Source organism: Ascaphus truei, chromosome 2 (genome assembly GCF_040206685.1).
Source record: "Ascaphus truei isolate aAscTru1 chromosome 2, aAscTru1.hap1, whole genome shotgun sequence".
Lineage (NCBI taxonomy): Eukaryota > Metazoa > Chordata > Amphibia > Anura > Ascaphidae > Ascaphus > Ascaphus truei.
In genome coordinates, this window is record NC_134484.1 from 336814614 (window position 1) to 336836438 (window position 21825).

At 39.9% G+C, this 21825-nt stretch overlaps 1 protein-coding gene across 5 annotated transcripts in view; it reads right to left on the minus strand.

Moving 5' to 3' along the window:
- The window catches only part of TRAK1 (trafficking kinesin protein 1), a 162969-nt gene that overhangs the window by 17619 nt on the left and 123525 nt on the right, over positions 1 to 21825 (minus strand). For 4 of the 5 annotated variants that reach the window (XM_075586690.1, XM_075586685.1, XM_075586689.1 and 1 more), the window contains 8 exons: positions 17807 to 17885; positions 14924 to 15054; positions 13144 to 13218; positions 12679 to 12816; positions 11184 to 11260; positions 9510 to 9752; positions 8381 to 8697; positions 1358 to 1687 (listed from right to left, as the gene is read on the minus strand). In XM_075586690.1, the coding sequence (XP_075442805.1) occupies positions 1358 to 1687; positions 8381 to 8697; positions 9510 to 9752; positions 11184 to 11260; positions 12679 to 12816; positions 13144 to 13218; positions 14924 to 15054; positions 17807 to 17885 (1390 nt within the window). The remainder of the gene's footprint in view (positions 1 to 1357; positions 1688 to 8380; positions 8698 to 9509; positions 9753 to 11183; positions 11261 to 12678; positions 12817 to 13143; positions 13219 to 14923; positions 15055 to 17806; positions 17886 to 21825) is intronic. The other variant, XM_075586686.1, reaches the window with a different exon arrangement.

The window sequence follows — 21825 nt, forward strand, 5'->3', positions numbered from 1 at the left end:
TAACAATTCAGCTTGAAGTCCCATATGGAACCGATCCCAAACTAATGGCAGTGATGTGTTTAATAGGTTAAAAAGAAAAGTCTATACTTTTTTTGAACACGTATCCTAAAAATGTCTGGAAGCCCTTTGGCTGAAAGATGAGGATAGGATCCGTATTGCCTCTTCCTTAGTCCTCATCATTGTCCCCTATTGTAATTTGCCCTCACACACAGGGAGTGGGCGTCCAAAAATCTGATTATTTTATCACTGGGGTCACAAGGTACTCACCCCCTTTCTGTTGTAGCGGAAAACAGAGGGGGGGGGGGGGAAAGAGAGTTTTGGGAAAGTTTGTGACTTTCACACATTATTTTTAAATACTTTTACTTGTCTGGTATTTTTTTATTGGGATCAGATCACCAATGTTACCCTATTAAACCTAAAATGTCTATTAGTTCACATTCATACGCAGCAGGACTGCACTTCGAGTAATTAATATGCTGTATGTACAATTGTACTTATTTATATACTGTATGTTGTTTTATCCTCATGTTCTACAAAATGCCAGTCTAATTTGAACCACATTAATATACTATACTTGGTGAAAATGTTGCACTCAAACTCTTCAGTTGTTTCCTGCCATCTCAGAGAATTAACCCGTCAGAAGTTGGCATGCTTTGTAGACTTCCAAAGAATTCATTTCAATAACAGATTTTGTAGTTTTTGGGTACTAATAACTGTTTATGTGCTGGATGGGATGATTATGCTTTTTGGTATTTACCAACAAATACATTTGATGGTTATAGTGCCATACAGTTGTAGATTGATATTTTGCGTGCTATTACAATTTTTGCATTGAAAATGTTGTTTATTGGGCAATTTTAGCCACTCTTCATTTTAATCCACTGCTTTGTGGACCTCTGACTAGCACAAATACAAGACCAATGGCTTGTAATGGGACTACATTCAAAACAATGTTATACATTAAGGCTGGGTGACCACAATATAAAAGTTGCATCATTATAAGAAAACTTATAGACAATAAAAATGTGTGGGAATACAAGGGAACAACCGTGGAGGTACAGTACAACCTTCATTTGCATTTAGAAAGCAGCGGTCACTTTGTATTTGCAAGACACTTTCTTTTAGCAGCCTTTCCACACTCAGTAGTAGAGAAAAACTGTTCCCTCCCAAGCCAAAAAGAAAACATAGGAAGATCTGCTTAATAAAAGAGATTTCTGATTAACATTAAATGCAGCACACAGTTAGTTTGTCGAAGCTACATGTACGGAGATGTTGTTGTGCAAAGAGGTGCGAATGGCCCAGTACTCAATATCCTGTAAAGATGTCCATTTTACAGGACGTAAGGAGGATCCCTCACCAGACCCCTCATCACCGTCTGCCGCGGGCTCTTGCAAATCCTCGGGGCAAGCCTGAGAATGGCTTGGACAATTCTTGCTGTCTGACACAGTCACTTGTGCTTGTGACCTCTCACCTGAGGTCTCTGAGTGCTGGACGGGAGTCGAGGTAGTTAAGGTCTTGAAAGGAATGTCACCTGTCTCATCTTCTTCGTAGTCGTTGAAGCAGTACACGACCTCTTGGTCGAGATCCAGGGTCCTGAAGCCCTTGGTGACCACACCGGGCCTTGGATCCAGGATCCCCCCCAGGTTGGGTTGAGCCAGCTGCTGCCATTGATGCAAAGTGACTGAACCTGGAAGAGGCAAACAGATGGGCTCAGCTAAAAAGTATGTGATCGGTTCCCTCCAATAAAGCAACTTTCTTGCATGGGACACACAAGCAAATGAGGATGTTTCAGTACAAAAATAGTTCCCAAACTTTTCAACCTGGGTAAACGCAAAAGCAATTGTTTGCCTTAGTGGAATATATTTATTGGATCACTCGGCTCTTCAGTTTCTGAGCTCTTTGTCACTATCTCTGTCACGCCACTCCTAATAAATATTGTGCGGTCCCTTGGGGGCGAAACCCTCAGATTGTAAATCTCTGACATACACCTTCAGATTGGACCCTATAAAATGTGTTGGCTCCTGATCATTACAACTGCTGGTTGCCACTGTCAAAAAGAGAAACATTCACAAGGGGAATAATTCTACAAAACGAAGGGTAAGTGGTAAATGGAAAAAGGTGAGAAGGAATTCCTGCCAAGAAGAGCTCGCAAATTAGGTAGCGTAGTGGGAGATGAAAAGATACTATACAATTTCACGTAGCTGCATATTGTATATTAGTGGGTGTGCAATCAAAGAGATTCTGCTGTCGTTGAGTACGTTTACAAGTGAAACAAAAAAAGAAACTGGGGGGAAAAATATACATTTGTAGCACATAAATGGGGAGAGTGGATTGAAGTTGACATTGGTGGAAATTCTTTGTATGCATGCATCCATACATATACACGCATATTTTTTGAATCCCACCCCTAAATTAAACACCATCCACTAAAGATTATAGCCATAGCCCTCAGGAGACTGTGTAATCAATATTGCCCTATATTTGTAACACATTTTCTATGAGAATTTCAAATTTTGCGTACATTAAGGAAAAATGTTAATGAACTTTCTTAAATTACATAGGTATGGATTATCTGAGAACGCAAAGCACTGTCCTTTTATATTTAGGCATAACCTTACAATAACATAGAAGGCAATTTCCCACATTATACACACACCTCTGTAAACTCTTGCAATAGATGTCAAATATGATGTCTCCTTACATTGGGCATCTAAACTTTAATCCCTCAGAAGTATTCTGCTCCCAAATATCGAGTCGTGTTTCTCAATAGTAACGCCTGGTAAAAATATGACTCCCTGCTGAAAAATATCAAAACTTCGCGACTGTGACTTAAACAAGTCACAAGCTTTGCTTTTCAGGTTTCCAAATGTCGGTGTCTACCTTCATCTGCTCTTTACTGTTAAGAATGCCTTCTTATGCTCAAATAAAATGAAACATTCCAACCTCACCCGACGACCTCTTGAAGACATCCTGAGGGACATAGACCTATATTTACTAAGCGCTGCTGTTCCTTAAAAGTGTTTCCACCCCCGGAAGACACCTCTGGGCCACTTACTTCAGTAAGTATCTTTGCTTATCACATGGTGTGTAACATAATAGCACCACATTCTAAATATAGGTCATAATGACAACAGGGAAGAACAGAAGATCCATGGCACTGAGCAATCTATATGTACACAGACTAAGTAGGCACTTTGCTTGTGTTGGGTAAGTAAACATTTATTTTGTGGATTTTTGAACCATCAACTATACTATACTATACTAAACATGTATACTTTACCAGCTACACAATTTGATTTATTCAATTCTACACTTCTCCAAGGTGAGATGACGTGTAAAATAAATAAATTAAAAAAATAAAAACCTTGGACGCTTGCTTAACGAAGCTGGTTTTTCGTTATTTATTTATTTATTTTTTAACCTTAAAGAGAACATACTTCACAAGATCTTTGGATTCTCTGAACACTGTTGTCCTATTCATTAAAATGCAATATTTGCCATGCAAAAGCGCCCCAAAATAGATTAAATCTGACATGATGAAATGTAGTTGATTTCAGCTTAGGTTTTTCAAATGATCTATCTAGACAAATGATATAGAGATAAACAGATAGAGATGAAGAGAGGGAGACAGAGAGCGAGACTGTCAAGAGTCGATTATAGGAACCTCTTCATCTCTTTATTGAAGAGATTAACTCATGTGGTGGGATATAAAGAGATACAGAGATTACTATAATGGCCTGTCTCATCCTCTGCAAAACCAGATTTAATACACATTGTTGTAATGTTTTTGTGCAATTTGGCATAGTCTCACATTATGTATTTCTGTGCAAAAAGGGCTTTTCGTGTACAGTACAGTAGATAAGAATGCTGCAGGTCTCCATAGAACAGAGCAATGACTTGTATGGAACAGCTTATAATTATTTGTGTTTACCACAGCAATAAGGCCCTTGTAACGGAAATAGTTCTAATGACAGCTCAAGTGCAAGACCGGTATCTGTTATGGTATGTTATTCAGTAACCAGTTCATTTTGCTATTTTCTATTGGCCAAGATCTTTTTTATCTCCTGTCCCTGATCTATCCAGACCAGGTGGGGTTAATCCTGGGCCAACAGGAGGCAGCCAACACAAGGAAGGCAATCAATGTCATTGAACTAGCCAAACAATCTAACGCCCCAGCCACTCTACTGTACCTAGAAGAAGAAAACGTTTTTGAGATTGGACTTGGGCTACATGAGACACCCTCAACAAATGTGGCCTATGAGGCAGCTTCCTACAGGCAGTCCTCATCCTGTACACTTGCCCCTCGCCTAAATGTATCAGCGCTGGAACCTCATCAGAACCCACACAGATTAAGGGAGGCACTAGACAAAGGCTGCCCCCTTTCCCCTCTTCCATTGGCTGTGTCCTCGCAAATCGGATCCAACCAAGATAGTGTAAGGGTTGAGACAGATGAGGAAGTATTCAAAATGAGCCTATATACAGACGATGACCTCCTCTTACTGGTAAGGCCCTTTACATTGCACCCAAATCTGTTCCGGGAACTATTGGAGCTTGCAAGGCTCTCTGGCTTTAAAATCAATAACAACAAATCGGAGGCCCTGGATATCAACCTCTCCTAATCAGAAACCAAACTGCTATCCTTAACTTTCAACTTTAAAATGGTGCAAGCATGCTATAAAGTACTTACTGTAGGGATTTTCCTGACTAACAAATACGAAGACTTAAACTCTCATAACTCTCCCCCCACCCCCATAATAAAGAGTCTGAAAGGGGATGTTTCCCAATGGTCCAATGCCTCCTTTTCATGGATCTGAAGAATACGGTCAGTTAAAATGAATCTTTTACCACGGATTTTTTAAAATCTCTTTTAATCCCTACTGATCACTCTGAATGCGCTCCAAGATCTACAGTCCCACATATTCAAATTGTTCTGGGCCAACAAAAAACCCAGGTTGAAAAGTACAATACTCAAGCAAACCACAGAGATGGGGTGGGCTAGGCTTGCCATGCTGAATTGCATACTACAGGGCCACCAGACTGTGCCAGCTGGTATGCAAACCCCTCATCTAAACGATGGATGGAATTTGAGGCGGCACTTCTATCCCCTTTTGACATCGCTCCCCATCTACCATTCACTCAATGTGTAGGAATAGACCAAAGAAAGATTTGGCTTTGCCGGCAGGAACTCCTTGCTGACCCCTTTGTTCCTGAGCCCTAACGTTCCCCCAGATCGGTGTTTGGGGAATGGTGGTCTAATAAAAAGAAATGTAGATTAAAGGATCTGACTCAAAACCTATCCAATTTAGGAATTTAGTGAGGTGCCACGATTTAAAGCTGCAGTTGTCTTTTTTTTTTTTTTTTTAATTTATTTTTTTACTTCAATAGTTTCATGTGGGCAATCTTTAATTACCTAAAGAACTGCAGAGCTGCCGGTCAATTCGTTCTCCGTCTATTGATCGGCAAAGTTTGGCGACATCTTTAAATATGGGTAATGTAAATCGTTGCTATAGGAACAAGCATGCTTGTTAAAATAGAATACAAGAAAATTGGTCTTTTAAAGTTGTTTTTTTTAAAACAGAAAATGCTAAAAGTATTTTTTCTTACTACAACAGAACTGATTTATTAAAAAAAAACACACATGCAGGATATTGCCTGAACTGCAGCTTTAAAAAGATTTAGTTCAAATTCCAAGTTTCAAAGAAATAAGAAATAAGAAAGGCAGAGTTGCAGTGGCCCAGTTGATTCAGGAATAAAATAGACTGACTTTTTAATTTTTTTCCCCAATACCTTTCATTACATCTGTAGATAATGTTAGCTGAAGGACATTTGTAGCCTCCGTAGATGATGTAAAATAACATTTAACAAGAATGCTAACAAATATAGCTTTTAGGCTGACCAATCTTCACTATTTGACCCTCGTCATCACAGCCATTCTAGTGATTGGCTGTTTCCGCACGAATACTGTTCAGGGAATTAGAGGCTTCACTTGCTGAGAAGTTTTTGTGCAAAGCAGCAAAACATGGGAAATCTTGCATTTATTTTTTTTAAAATAAATCAATTCTGTAGTATTAGATAATAGCGACTGTTTTTTTATTTTATTTTTAATTCAACTCAATGCCATTTTTAATGAGTTTTAAAGTATCCTTTGATTTCTATAGCGGATTTTAGCCCACCTCCCAAGCAGTGCAAGATCTTTGCCACACGTTCCTATTTGTGATCATTTTTGTCCCAGCAATGTGTGGTGTAAACTGTTACAATAAATAATGTTACCTTAGTTATATAAGGATTCTTTGTAGCTGCTGAGTTACACTGACTGAACGACTGATTGAAACTGAAAGGCGGTCATTATGTTAGTCACACAATCAGGACTGTTACAGATTTATAACAGGAACACCAAACGATTGGCAGCTTAGGCAAGAATGTAGAATTATATATTGTCACGTGCTTCACATATAAAAATAAGAAGAAAAAAAAAGGGGGGGGGGGGTGTGTAGTATTGCTGCTTTAACATAGGAGCATGTCTAATACTACCATTAGCAACACAGGGTTAACAAATGAAGTACACATGATCCTGCATTCTACTTGTAAAAAGCATTACGTTCACAGAGTATCCAAAAGCTGTAACCATATACATTAATACTTCATTACAAATATAAATACAACATGGCGTGAATTGAGGGCACAAACCTACAGCAGCGCCATCTCCAAAAAGACGGGATTCTATTGCAGGGTTAATGGAGGAATACAGACCCCTGCTGTCCCCACCTAGAACCCACCATGCATAATGTTTGCCTTTGACCTGTGGACAGGGCAAGTGTGGAAGCAGTAATGAGGAGACGAGTGGTAATCTCACTTCAATGGGGGTAATAAAAAAAAAATCACTAACCAAAAAAAAAAAAAAGGGAGTGGAAAAGAAAAAGACAAACAAATCAGAGTGTAATGAATTTGCAATACGGAGCGATTAAAAAAGGCCTAACTCCCCTCAGTGATAGAGGGTGCTGTAAGGAAATGCATGCCCCTCTCACACTAAAGAAATTTAAAAAAACTATACAAAAAAAATGGTAGTTAAAAAAAAAAGCCCAATAATGAAAAAAGTTGGAAATGAAAGAAGGACAGGTAAAACATGATGATACATTTTATTGAAAGATCAACAGAGATACACGTGGAAAAACATTACAAGAAGACCGACAGTGTGAAGTCAGGCAGGTAAGCTCAACATATGATGTACCATGTGGAAAATATTTAAGGTGCCTCTGGGAAAGTATTTCTATTTCATGTACAATTTCTGAGAATATATATACATGTGTTTTTTTTCCACATCTATTGATACTAAAAAGATTAATAATAATCGAGGTTGCATCGTTTACCACCATGATGTCTGCCAAGCAATAAAAGTTATTTTTTAACTGCATATCTTGCCCAAGCCCCAGATTTTTTGGAACGGCTGTGCTCCGTTTTCTTCCTGCTTCTGGATCTCCCTTCGTTTATCTATTGACTGGATGCACGCGTCAAAGGACAGCAACAACCAGAAATGTGAGTACTTCAAATTCTATACATGAAGTGGAACTTATATGCTCGAGGGGGATTTGCCTATTTGTAGGATGTGTTGAGGCACACTCTATTTTCATACATGATGCCTGCTGCTTCTTTAATTACCCCACAGAAGGCATTTCCTTAACCCTTTAATGAGCCCTGCAATCAAATCACCTTCTAACTCACTGGTTATGTGTCCACCCTCCAATTAAAGTTTTATCACATATGTGTTTGCAAGAAATCTACCTTAACTGATGCATTGATTCTGTGAGATTCACATCTCTATTTGTGTTGGCTTAATACTAATTTATTAGGGCAGCTGTGGCTTCATAGCTTGGTGAGAAATCCTCAGTGCAGAAAGGGTTAAGTCATTAAGAAATGCACAAAGAAGATGCTATAATGGCTGTGGTGCTTTCTGCAAACATATCAATGCTACTCTATAGTATTTACGAGACAAGGACCAGTCCTTCTGTTCTCACGGAACATCTGAATATTTTGCATTCTTTCTTACACGTACGGTACACTAATAGTTGTATTTCTTTGTGACGTTTACATGGGTTTTCTTCTACAGGCATTTTTCACAAAACCTGCTATTTTTGGTACGCCAATGGACAAAACTAGACCGAACTAGCAGGATTTTCTTCAGCATCTATCACGGGCTGACTAATGTAATGCGCTATCATCATTCTTTCAAGATTTTAAAAGATTTCGAACCAGCAACGTGGGAGACTATCTCTGAAATAGAAAGTGTGTGTGTTGTGTACAGTGCCTGCTTTCTGGTGATGGATCAGAGACCACAACGAGTCACTAAGTAAAACAGAGAAGGGCCTGGGCCCCTTTTTGTCACCTTCTAGGGGCTTCACGATCTGCAGTTTCTCTGGCAGGTAGGAGCGGCTGCTGAAGGACATTCCTGAGAACCCAGTGAGCTCAGATAGCCTGGAGTGGGTGCCCAAGGACATGATGCTTTCCGTGGGAGTTATGGAACCGCTGGTAATCTCTCCCTTCTCGGCCAGGCTGCGGAGCTTCCTGTCCTGCTCATCCTCAAAGAACTTGCGCTCCAGGAGGTAGTTCTCCCGGCGAAGAGACAACCGTCGCAGGGCCGTCTCCAGGTCGTTGGAACCCGGAGTTCCCGGCATTCCAGGCTTCTTATTCTTGTCTCCATCGCTAGTGGAGAGAGTAAACCGAGACAACAGTCATGAAAATGAACAAGCTGCAGTGTAAAGCAATACAGAATAGGACTACCCCGGATTGTCTAAGTCAGGACTCTTTGGTCTATGGGCCGAATGTGAACCACAAGAGGCTTTGGCTTAGCCCCTGGACTGCCTGTTTCTGTTCATTTCATTGTAGTTGCCCATACCAGTAAGCGCAGTTTTCCACACTGAAAATCACTTGTAAGCTAAGGTAATATACTGTAAATATACATGATACAGGTTCTATAAATGCTTGCAACGTTTTTGAAGCTCGACAATTTGTATCTTTAAATCTATACAAAAATAACATTAGCATACTCTAATGGCCCTTCTACTCTTAATTGTTTTGACCCGGCCCCTTTGGAAAACCAGTTGAAGAGCCCTGGCACAAAAAGATTACTCTAGTTAAAGGTAACAAACCCACAGAGATGGTCAAAGAACAACCCTTAATGAAGAATTTAACAATCAAATTGGCTCATTTCAACTAATCTAACCAGGCGAATAGCAGAGATTTGGGGGAAGTGTTTGTCATTGAAATGTTTTCTTTGCCCTTAGCCAACCTTGTCCTAATCAGAGAACCAATAAAGGGAAGGGAACGTTTGTTAAATACACAGCGACATCAGATAAAGGGGCATTGCTCCAACACAGGTGAAAACCCATCATATTTACTTGGCGTCATTTTTTGGGGCAATGTATCAAAATGCTTGGCTCTAATTTTGCTACCACCCTTGATGAATACATATTTTCCCTTAAGACAAAAAAACATAAAAATCCAGATGTACTAACCCATTGTCTGATGATTCAGTTTCCAGGATAATGCTATTGGTCTTATTATCAATAACAATGTTGGTGATGTCTCCCATATACAGGCTGGAACGTGGTGTGCTAACACAACTAGACATTAAAGAGTTCATTGCAGAAGACTGGTTAGATCCTGGGATGTTCATTGGCGAGGGGGTCAGTGATCGCTGCTTGACTACTTGATTTACATTTCGCACCGTTTCAAACACGCGCTTGGGGTGATTGCCACTAAAAAGGTAAAACACACACAAACATGGCAACAGTTTGAATACAGATTTACAGTCATTCATTATGTGGCATGTCATATTGGTTGCGACTTAAAGATATTAAGGTATTTGAATTCTAGTTAGGCTTTCTTGACTTAGGGCAAATTTGAAATAGAGAACAAAATGTTAAATGGAAACCGCTATAGAAATGAAAAACAGCTAAGGAAGCTTGTTGTTGTGCGAGGTTGGTCACCCAGTTACATCTTGGACATGTCACTTTATCTCCCTGTGCCCAAGGCAGGAACTTACTGTACCTATATTGTTCTACAATGTCCAAACAATGTGCAAACAATGTGTAAATAAGTGCTGCCAATAAGTACTACCAAACATAACCTATGACTGTTGCCAAAACATTATTACATACTGTAGTATGCAAGAGCTCACAATAAGGCAACATGCTCTACAATCACTGAGGATATGAGTTCACAACCATTACCAGAACAGGACATGATGAACAGCAAGGAGTACTTCAAACATAACACAATCCAAGTTGTATTTCTCAAGGAAATCGTCTGACTTACCTGGATACTTACGGAGACTGGTCAAATCGCAATAGGGCAAAAACAAACCATGAATGTAAACTACATTTTCATCTTAAATCTGTCTCAGCGTCCCTCTTGCTGAAATCCCTCTCCTGGTCTTCCTACTAAATCCCATATTACACAAAAAATTTTCCTCCTCGATTTTAAGGCTATATTTTTTTTTAATCTATTTCATGCTATACACCGTCCCACCTCTTGTGTTCCGCTCAAGGATGTCTTCTCTCTACCCCTTTTTTGTAGCTAAAGCCCTCTCCCGCCTTAAACATTTCTCACTGACTGCCCCACACCTCTGGGATTCACTTCCCCTCAATATATAACTAGCACCCTCTCTATCCACATTTAAGACCCACTTTAAAACACACCTCTTTAACAAAGCATATGTGTAGCTCCGTGGCTGATACTATACACCTCATACATTGACTCTGGCCTCTTGCAGATGCACTTACCAGATCACCTTTCTACTGTTTCTGTACGTTGTTCCTACTTACCAGTTAGATTGTAAGCTCTTTGGGTCTGGGTCTCCCTTTTCCCAATGCTACTTTAATGTCTCAGGCGCTTGTTCCCATTATGTGTTATATTACTATGTCATGTGTATTACCCTGCCAACACACCAGTATTTCAGTACATTTTATACAATACAGTAAGAGGGGGGAAAAAAAGTCAAAATGGAAGTGATTGGGCTGCAATTTGTCTTACACCTAAGCACTGCTTAATAAATGTGCCTCTATGGCTCTGCATTAATGCAAAGACCCAACATTCGTGAATGTGAAAAAATAAAATGAAGGCCTGATGCATACAGCAAACATGCTCTGTTTGCCTGGATCATGATCAGCAATGTGCAATTATCATACTTCATTTCAGGTGAGTCGGGATCGTCCATCTGTAACTCTTTCCGCATGGATCCTTCTATCTCAGCTGCTAGCGAGTCCTGCAACAAACACATAAGGCATTTTCGCTCACGTCACTCATTTCAGTCATACCACAACCCAGCTCATTAGTTATAACTAGGGTGATCAGATGTCCTGGTTTAGCCAGGACAGTCTCTGTTTTTAAGGCTCTGTCCCGACTTTTTGGGGTGCTGTCTGGCACTTCCGGCTGGTCATGTGCATGTGCGTTTGGCATTTGCCAGGTGCTCGTGCATGATCGGCATTTGCTGGCCACACATGCACGATTGGCGTTTGACAGTCACTCATGACATGTGCGTCCGGAAAGGTCCGTTTGCGCATGCACTGTCAGCAAGCACCAACTGCGCATGCGTGAAAATTGCCCCGGTTTTTTTGCCGGAAACAAATTTGGTCACCCTAGTTATAACTAATAATGCTACTCGTGCGGTCTCCGATAAAATCGTTTTCAAAAGGAGAGGGAGTAACATTTAGAACCTGTGGTTAGAAACATGGAACCACACAACAGATATATAAACACATTTCTTTTAATAACTGCCTTTCAGTCTTATCCTGATCATGCAATCTGCTGCAAATTTCTACACTATGTTTATATATATATATATATATATATATATATATATTTTTTTTTTTTAAACTCATAGGGACTGAGGGCTGAAGACTTAAAGCAGCAGTCTCACGGTAGGATTTTTGTATTTTAACCCAGGGGTGTGCAAACTTTTCCCCGTGCGTACACCTGCCTGCTCTCCTCTGTGCCTCGCACCCCCCCTCCTGCTCGACCCCGGCATCAAATGACACGCGGGGTCATGTGACGTCATGTCGCCATGGTAATGTGACATCACGTGACCCTGCGTTGTCATTTGACGCCGGATTACCATAACGACGTGTCGCTGGAAGGGAAGGTAAGTGTGTTATAGAGGCCTCACGTGGTCCCCCGGCATTTACAGTGGTGTGAAAAAGAAAGTACACCCTCTTTAAATTCCATGATTTTATATATCAGGGCATAATAACAATCATCTGTTCCTTAGCAGGTCTAAAAATTAGTAAAATACAACCTCAGATGAACAACAACACATGACATATTGCACCGTGTCATGATTTAACAAAAATAAAGCCAAAATGGAGAAGCCATGTGTGAAAAACTAAGTACACCCTTACTGCTTCCAAAGGAATTAAGATGCTAAGTAGCAGACAGGTGCTGCTAGCTAATCAAATGCCCTTGATTAATTGATCATCAGCAAGTGTGACCACCTCTATAGAAGCCGAAGTTTTAGCAGTTTGCTGTTCTGGAGCATTCAGGTGTGTTACATGAGTATGGGGGAATGATCTTTAAATCATAATTTTAAAAAAAGCAAGCAGGGGAACTGCCCCTTGAATGCACAGTATTTCATGCCTTTTAATGTGTTGCCAAGTGGGACTGCATGGAGGAGGTTGCCACTCTTACCATAGGGAACACACCCAGGTTGTGGTAGCGTCGGGAAACGGCGTTGGGCATGGTCTTGTTCCTCAGGTTCTTCAACTCTTCCTGCGCCTCGTGAAGCATCTCCATGCACTCTGCATACTTGTCCTCCAGCTCTCGTAGCTGCACAACAAACACACGAGGGCGACAGGACACCCAACATAAGCAATGCGTGCGTTTATCCACTCAACCCATTCAACAGCGGCGCTCAACGAGATGGTGCTTTAAGGAACGCACAGACTACTTACACCACATGAGGCAAGTGTCACACACCTGTAGTGTTCTTGCAGGAGGACTACCGTGCACCTGCAGGCCCCGAAGTTACGTTTATACAAAGACACATTTACTGCGCGAAGAGCAGGTGATGCGCTGCTCTGCAATGCTCGAGAGGGAACTCTGGTGGCTAGGGAAGAGCCGGACATCTTGAGATATGCAGGGCGATGCACTTACCTCTGCGGTGAGCTGTCGCTGGGCATCTTTAGCTGCCCCCAGATGTTGCACAAGTTCCTCATTTTCAACGGCATACTGAAAGGGCGCAAGCAAGTGAATCATTAGCAAAGAGTGGGCAATCGTTCCCCTTCCTCAGTCATTTGTTGCAATATTTTATGCTCAATATGTCTGTTTTCAGACTAGGCACCTTTCAGGTACTAGTGAGAACACTAGAAATTAGGACATCACAAGAAATGGCAGAGGGCCCAGTAAATGAGGTGCTTCTGATAGTGTAAGTGTGTAGTTAACTAGCAGCTTGTTGGGCGAGATGGAATAGAAGGCTTTATATTTTATTTGCATTTTATATGTACTATTAAGGCCATAAACAGTTCATTACATTTACTTACATACGTGATATACTGTACAGTCGTGTGAAAAAGAAAGTACACCCTCTTTGAATTCTATGGTTTTACGTATCAGGACATAATAACAATCTGTTCCTTAGCAGGTCTTAAAATGAGGTAAGTACAACCTCAGATGAACAATAACACATGACATATTACACTGTGTCATGTTTTATTTAACAAAAATAAAGCCAAAATGGAGAAGCCATCCTTTTCACACAACTGTATTGGTAATGAGAGCAATGATTGCACACTGCAACATAAATCATCTATTCTTTTGTTCTAGGAAACTATAAGGTTCTGTAGGCTATAAAGGTGCATTCCCATGTAGCCGACCAGAATTCAACCTGTCGTAAATATTTCAACAGTCTAAATGGCTTGCCTGAAAAATCTAACCATGCTACTAGCCAAGATTCGGCGGCTTTACATTTTTGTGTGTGTGGAAATTAAATTTTTAATTGAATTCCTTACAGGCCTCTGAATGGGGACATGTTTGTGTATCAGGTGTTATCTTTCCCCTTATCCGATCCTATCAAAAACTCACAGATAAAAGGAGAGGGAGAAAGGGAAGAAGAGGGGGTTGGGGGACGCTCTGGCTGCACAAGCACTTGAGTACGTAAAGGGTAGCACCAGAGGAAATCAAACCCCATCCTACATCTCAGCTCACGTTTTCCAACTAATCTTAAAAGATTATTTAAAAAAAAAATACTTACAGGTGACTAATTTGGGTGAAAAAAGGCATCAATCACCATGAGGGAACCGCTAAAACAAGTCACTAACATTAGTACACTTTGGTTGTAGGAAGAATTGCCCTGTGAAGCTTCTAAAGCCCAGACTTAAGGGAAAGGAAGTAGAAGCAGCAGTGCCCTGTACTCTGAACTACTAAATAGATTTGCTACAGCAGGGGTGGCCTACTTCAGTCAGCAAGGGCCACCAACAGGTCCGGTTTTAAGGATATCCCTGCTTCAGTCAACGAATGCCATGGCTAATCACTCAGTCACTGATCGAGCTACCTGTGCTGAAGCTGGGATAGTCTTAAAAACTGACCTGCAGGTGGCCCTTGAGGACTGGAGTTGGCTACCCGTGCTAGAGAAAAGGTCACACGTACCCCGCAATATGTAGATCTTAGGAGGCTACAGCTCAGAATACCGTGGCTGGCGTTCTCTTTAAAATCGGGCTACCGCCTTAACCACTCGGCCAAAGGATGTACATGGTGAATTAAACTTGTTCAGTGCGTCATTGGTATGGATACTAATGTCAGGCAATGTTCAGTGTACCTCTACTATTTCAGTATCTTTGCATGTAATAGTCATAAAGAATAGCAAAATAGTTATCCACAACTATGACTGAAAGTTTTAGGTGTAACTGGCTAGCAGTTATAATCCTGGCCTGCTTACTGCTTTTGCCTTCTTCTGAGTATCCACTATCTGCGAGAGAAGATGGGTGATCTCTTCTTGCTGCCGGGCAGCATCTTCCGTTTTCTTAGCCAACTCATCTGCTATGCCGCAAATTTGGATGTTTGCATCCCCTGAACGCACAAAATGACATGGCGTGAGAAAGGTAAAAATGTTGACGCAACATATTTATCGACGCAGGCTTGGAGCGGTTTGAAACCCATGACTAGAACAACCATGTGTGACCGGAATGATAACCAAGAGAGCACGTGTCTGGAGCGCCAGCTCTGATGCTGCCCTTTATCAGACACCCACGACAGCTGAACCATAGTGTATTTAAACGTTAGTCTTTAAATACAGCTGGCTCATGACCCAAATGAAAAAAGGGATACCCAGTGTTATTTTCTTTTCTGATAAAAAAGTCTTAGGTAAAGAACTACTTTAGAAACTTCCTTGGGTTTATACGGGCCATGTCTAGTTTCAGGGGGGTGTTCACTCTAAAGGTTAGTGGATTTGCTGTGTAATTTGCGGTCTAACCCCTCTGCCCTTTTTTGGCAGAATGTCACAAGAAGCTTGCAGAGAAATACTCGCTGAGAATGGTTTGCAGACGGAACTTTCTTTGGAAGATAATAAATGACCGCAGCAACACTGGGGCCGATGTGTCAATATGGAAATCATTATTACTATACAAAAAAAAAACATTATTCAGATGCTTTTTATAATGACCTTACTGTTTTCGTCTCGTGTTAAGGCTCAGATTAACTACACAATGCTGAGCCATAGTACACCTAAAAAAACTACCTTAGTGCCATCCTGATAACGGGTTGTATTTATGCTTGTTCTTTCGTGAAGAGTTTTACAATTATTTTAAAACAAATGTATGCCATAAGCTCTAGGAGTAATGTTCTTAACACGCCAAGGCACTGGCAGATAAAATAATTTGCTAAAACTCAGAGTTGCTGTAAGACATTAGAATGACCCGACATACAGTAATGAGTAAGACTCGGTCTTTTTGATCTTTAGCAAACCATTTATTCTGCCCATGTCTTAGCTTGCTGAGAATAATGTGTGTGAAATCAGCAAGATTTATTATTTAATCCTTCTTATTTGGGGAAAAAAATCCATGTGTTGTTAAGGATGCAAGCTTCACAATAGCACTTCGAGTTATTCTAACAAAAACTTGGAAATGCATACAGGTCACTAAAATTGGGGTTATGTTTACATAGTTACATAGTAGAATAGTTTTTTTTAGGTGTACTAAGGCTCAGAATTGTGTAGTTAATCTGAACCTCAACAGGAGACGAAAACAGTAAGATCATTATAAAAAGCATCTGTTTTTTTTGTATAGTAATAATGATTTCCATATTGACACATCGGCCCCTTGTGATGCTGCGGTCATTTATTATCTTCCAAAGAAAGTTCCGTCTGCAAACCATTCTCAGTTTGTAAAAAACATAATTTTTTTTTTTTTACATTCTCACATGTCGAGTTCAAATTCTATTTCAGTTTCCAATAAGTACCAACAGCAACGTTGAACAACACAGATTCCTCAAACTCATAACACAAAAAGGGTAGGTCATATGAAACGTAGAGGTATGAATAGCAATGGCACCAGAGAAGTAGAGAGATCATACATTTATTGGCTAAATTAAAATTTTGAAATCTTTTATAACCACCCAGATCCATTCCTAAGGCATGTGCATGGTTGGTATTTGCTTTAAAAATAATTATAATCATATAAATATATATATATATATAAATATACAAACACACAAGTTATGGTGGGTAAAAAAAGGAGACAAAAAAAACCATATAATATATTGTTTTTTTGTCGCCTTTTTCACCCACCATAACTTGTGTGTGTATATATATATTTTTTTATTTTTTTTTAACATCATGGAATACAAAAAATAAAATCTGAGCAACGTTCCAGCATGAGAAAGGACCTGTGTGGTCTGAAATGAAACCTTGCTCAGATCTTATTTTTTTATTCCATGATGTGTTAAATAAAATCATTTTATATTTGTCTAAAAAGCTGGAGTGCCGTGGACATCCGTTCTATTTTGTATGATTTTGATCAGGAGAGGTGAACCCGGATCATTCAGTTGTCGTGTGTGTGTGTGTGTGTGTGTGTGTGTGTGTGTGTGTGTGTGTGTGTGTGTGTGTGTGTGTGTGTGTGTGTGTGTGTGTGTGTGTGTGTGTGTTAACTTGTATTAGAATAATTATTTATGTAAAAAAAAAAAAGTGTGTGTAGTGTAGCCTATATCATATAGTCAATTGTGAACTAAGTAAATATAATACAAAGAGAAACTTTACAATCATTGAGAAAAAGAAATATCAATTAAATTGTGTAAATATTTATAGTGTCCAAAAAAATAGTTCCAAAAGAATCTGTAAAGTGTCCAACTGACTATTGGGTGTCGTGTGGACGCAAATCGAAATCCAACTGGAAAGGAATCTTCAGGGAAGAACCATTTCCAAAGTAGAAGATCTCTAAGGGAAGCAGAGACGGCACTGGAGATGGGTGAAAAAAAATGAATTTATACATAACCAAAACAATCCAATGTTGCGGAGCCAGGGAGATAGGTGCATGAAGAGGCTCACGAGTTGGATCCGAAACGTTGGATCGTTATGATTATGTATTAAATTTTAAAAAAAGTTAACCCATTCTCCGGTGCTGTGTCTCCTTCCCTGATGTTTGGATTTCGGTGAACTATCTTCATACACTACTTATGACTTGTGAGCTAGTTATTTTTGTGCACGGTGTGCTCTCTCTCTCTTTTCATACATCCTTTGGGTTGCCTTTGCCATGCAGAGGGTGGGCAGAGTGCACAGGGCAATACGTAATATATGTAGTTGAAAATGACATTTTAGAAAGCAGCCTACTTAGTTCTTTGACACAGTCGTTGACAAGCTGCTGCTCCTTCTCTTCATAGGTGATGGTCTCTGTCTGTAAGTGGCACGCCTGTTCAGGGAAACAATTTGAAAAGGTGTGTTAGAATTGTGTCTGTCAATAATGCTCCAGCTATTCCGTTAAACCTTGTTTGAGGAGCAGATAGCGGCCCATAGCGTCACATAACTCAGACATCAATCATTTTATTTTGAACTAGTTCACATTTGTCTGCAAATATGCTTTTTTTCCTCCCTTCCTAAGCAGATGATATAGCTGGTGAGTGAACCATCTTAAAGCAGTTTTCTCACCTATAACAAGCTTTTTGGGAGGGTGAAGGGGAGTGAGGAGGGGTTGGCAGGGGGTGGTACTTAAATCCTTTAAAAACGGCAGCACTGTTCTAGGATCGCAATCACATGATCGCGACAAGCCCGTGGTCAGTCCAGTATTTCCCTAAATAACGAGTTATATGACATTCCATGAACATCGTCAGGGCCACTTGAGTGCTGGTCCTTGTGACACTCCGGGAACATAAGGGTGCCCTCCTCAGCCCGGAGGCCTATAATTTTTCAATACATCAGCAACTCACAGGATTACTTTTGTACACTGACTTTTCTCTCTCAAGTATTCGCAGAAACAAATGAACTTCATTCCACATTTTACAATGAACTTTTGATAACCGTTACTGTTATGTGTATTATTTGTAGTCTCTCAGAACATTGATTTAGTTATTTTTCTAAAATATTATTGAAGCAGTAATACAGGTTTCATTTATTTTATTTACTTTTTTTATTACAGGTTTGAAGAAGTGGGTCTCCGGAGCTTAACTGTGTTAATTTGAGCTCCGGGACCCTCTGCTTCAAGAGATACCTAGCTCTGTAGTGGGTGCCAGTATCTATGCAGGCAGGGTGTGCCCAACGAAATGGCAGCGTTTAAATGTCCAGCGTCAATCGGGCCAATAGGAAGCCGTGACATCATGCTGTGCAGCTTCCTATATGCCCGCGTAACTTTTAAACCGGCACCCCCTATAGAGGTATCTCTGGAAGCAGGGGGACCCCGCACCTGAAATTAATGGGGTCCAGCTCCGGAGACCCCATGCTTTAATCCTGTAATAAATAATAGTACACTAACACAAGACAAGTAAACCCAGTTGTGGGCACTCTGATCCCCTAATGAATGTATTCTGACATAATTAAAAACTCTTTTATTAGTATAATCTTTAAAATATATGGATATAAACAACGACGCAGTGGTGGAACCCTCAACACCCGTGTAGGTGTTGGGATCTATAAATTAAAAGGGGGTATAAGTTATATATACATTTCAGTCCCCTTTGGTTTGATAACCAACCAATTCCATTTAAAGTCCTGTCAGTGAAGACAGGGATTGGAGTGTAATTACACCATAGATATGCTTAAAGGATTAGTAGGTATAGTATAACAGAAGTAATCAGTAAATATAAATAGCGGAAATAAATATTTTCTTGTGGATGCAGCCGTTTACAGGTTTAGGAATTAATCACAGAGCCTGGCAAAAGGTATGCATATAATATAGTCTCTTAGTGCTAACCTGCTATAAAAGTTGATGATACCTTATAGTATAAATATCTGTCTGTTAATAGTGAAACATTGAATATGTAAATGATACATGACGATGCGTCACGTGATGCATCACGTGACGTGATGACGCCATCTATGACGTCCCGCAATTTGAAAATTAATGCGGGGGGTTATTTAAGGGAGGGAAACAGAGGGAAGTTAGATTAGCCTGATGAAGACTTTGCAGTGGAAACGCGCGTTGGGTGATATCAGTGACTATTAAGAAGCCCTTGTTGATGACATCCAGAGTGGAGGACAACTTTAATCAGCCCAGTACCTGCTGTGACGGCCGTGTAGCGGATGCTGTTGCTGTGAATATCCTTGTCTGACCTATGACCCAGAGTGGTCTGAATGCTCTCAAACAAAGGCACTTATGTAAGTGGAATACTTTGTGTTTTTAAAAATTAAAAACAGTATTATACTATTTTTGCTTCCCCCTTCTTTTGTATATGGATTTCCCCTCCCTCTATATGGATCTGGAGTACCCGTCTGGAGATATAAGTTGGTAACTTCTAATAACCACAACGCTTTCATTTCACGTTAAATACGTGAGTGCAAATTTTATAGAATTCTCCGCATTGAAATTATCTGTTGGAGTAGACAATATTGCACTATTTTGTGTTTCTACTTTCTTTTCATGTCCTGATGTGATTTGCGCACCTGTTTCTCCTTCGTTTGCTGATTGAATTTGGTTTGAAATTCTACGTCGGGAGCTGCACTCATTAAGGATAGTATATCATCTGTGTTACCTTTGATTTATTAGTAATATTATTTGCGCTTGTTTTTCTTTTCACTAATGTTAATAATATCAGACTATACCCTTATAGCATAAAGTAGACAAGTACTCCAATAATTATTGGATAATCTTAGCACCGTGGGAAACTGCTTCAATAGATATTCCAGGTCACTGACTCCCAGTATATAATGATCATAGGGTTACTGCAGGTCAATAAACCGTTACAAAGGACTTGAATAGCCTATTAGTATTGAATCCTTTACAATTTGATTGTGAACCACCTATACATTAGTGGTGGGACAACACAGTGGATTGTATTATATACTGTTGCCTCTAATTGTTCCCTGTGGGGCACAAAAAATATAGTACAGACCTTCTTGCACTCATAGAGGACTTATAGCTAATAGCAACACATTGTATGTACAGATTATAAAATCCAGGATAAAAAAGAGAGTAGCAGTTCTCTACAAACTAAGTATCCTGAGTCTCCCATAAAAACATACACTGTTATTTTGTATGTATAACCAATGTAGCCAAAAAAACAGTAGTGTGGTATCTCAATAGCAGATAGCGTGCAGACTCTAGTTGAAATCCTTGATTCTATAGGTGTTATAAAACACCCCCTAACGTGCTCAGCTTGCCTGGAGGCTATTTGTGCCGAGTCTTTGATACTTGCAGGGAAGCGCTGGTGAGTCAAATCTCTCACTCCTGCGCTCTCTCGTAAGATGCCCTGCGTGTGCACACAAAGGTGCAGATGCCGCTGACGCGCGCGTTTCGCGTATGTAACGCTTTCTCAAGGTGCAAGTGGTAGGGGGGGGTGATTTCTCAGTCCTATCCTTGGGACATTAACTCCTTGTGTGCCTGATCAATTACCATGAACCTTCAATGTTGTTCTAATTGTTTATGATTTGCACACTTCTCCCTGCTTTAGAATAAAGAATCCTCTAGTGTACTATAAGGTAAGTATTTTCTAAAGCATAATCATTTGGTTATCTAATATTAACAGCCAGAATAGGAGATACACAAGTGATTTAGCATAAAATAGTTTGTTCATTATGTTCACTTGAGTTATTAGTTACATTTTTAGATAACTGATCAGTGATCATTCCTTAATAATTTTGTTTTATATGTCATTAATTTTTCTTCCTACATACATTGCAAAGCAGTATTACAATAGTATATTGAAATTATATGGCAGGGCTTAACCACAGTAGTATTAGACATTTATTGTCCATTTTGTATTTGCTTTTACCCAATTCTCCAGAATGTATTGAGTCTCTATTCTTAACCAAAAACTTGGTATAGATGAGATTAGATTAAATAATAATAATTAAAAAAAAACAATAAATGAAACCTGTATTGCTGCTTTAAAAAAATGATAAGTGCCTCCATATTGCTTGGTATTTTTGAAGATGTATGTTGCAGTTGAGAAGAAATTGTGCTTCCACCTATGAGAAGTGTGGCACACTCCAACATACAGCAGCTTTTACACGCCTAGGGTTTTTCTTCCTGACAGCTTCATGATGTAATATCTGAGTAGATTAGAACACTGCGAGCATTCTGAATTCCTACGCAAGGAACAGCAGCCCGGACCTGCGTGTGCATTACTTCACTTCTGCCACAAGGTGTCACCATAGGTATGCTTCATGATGCTCTATGCAGGGGTGTGCAAACTTTGGTG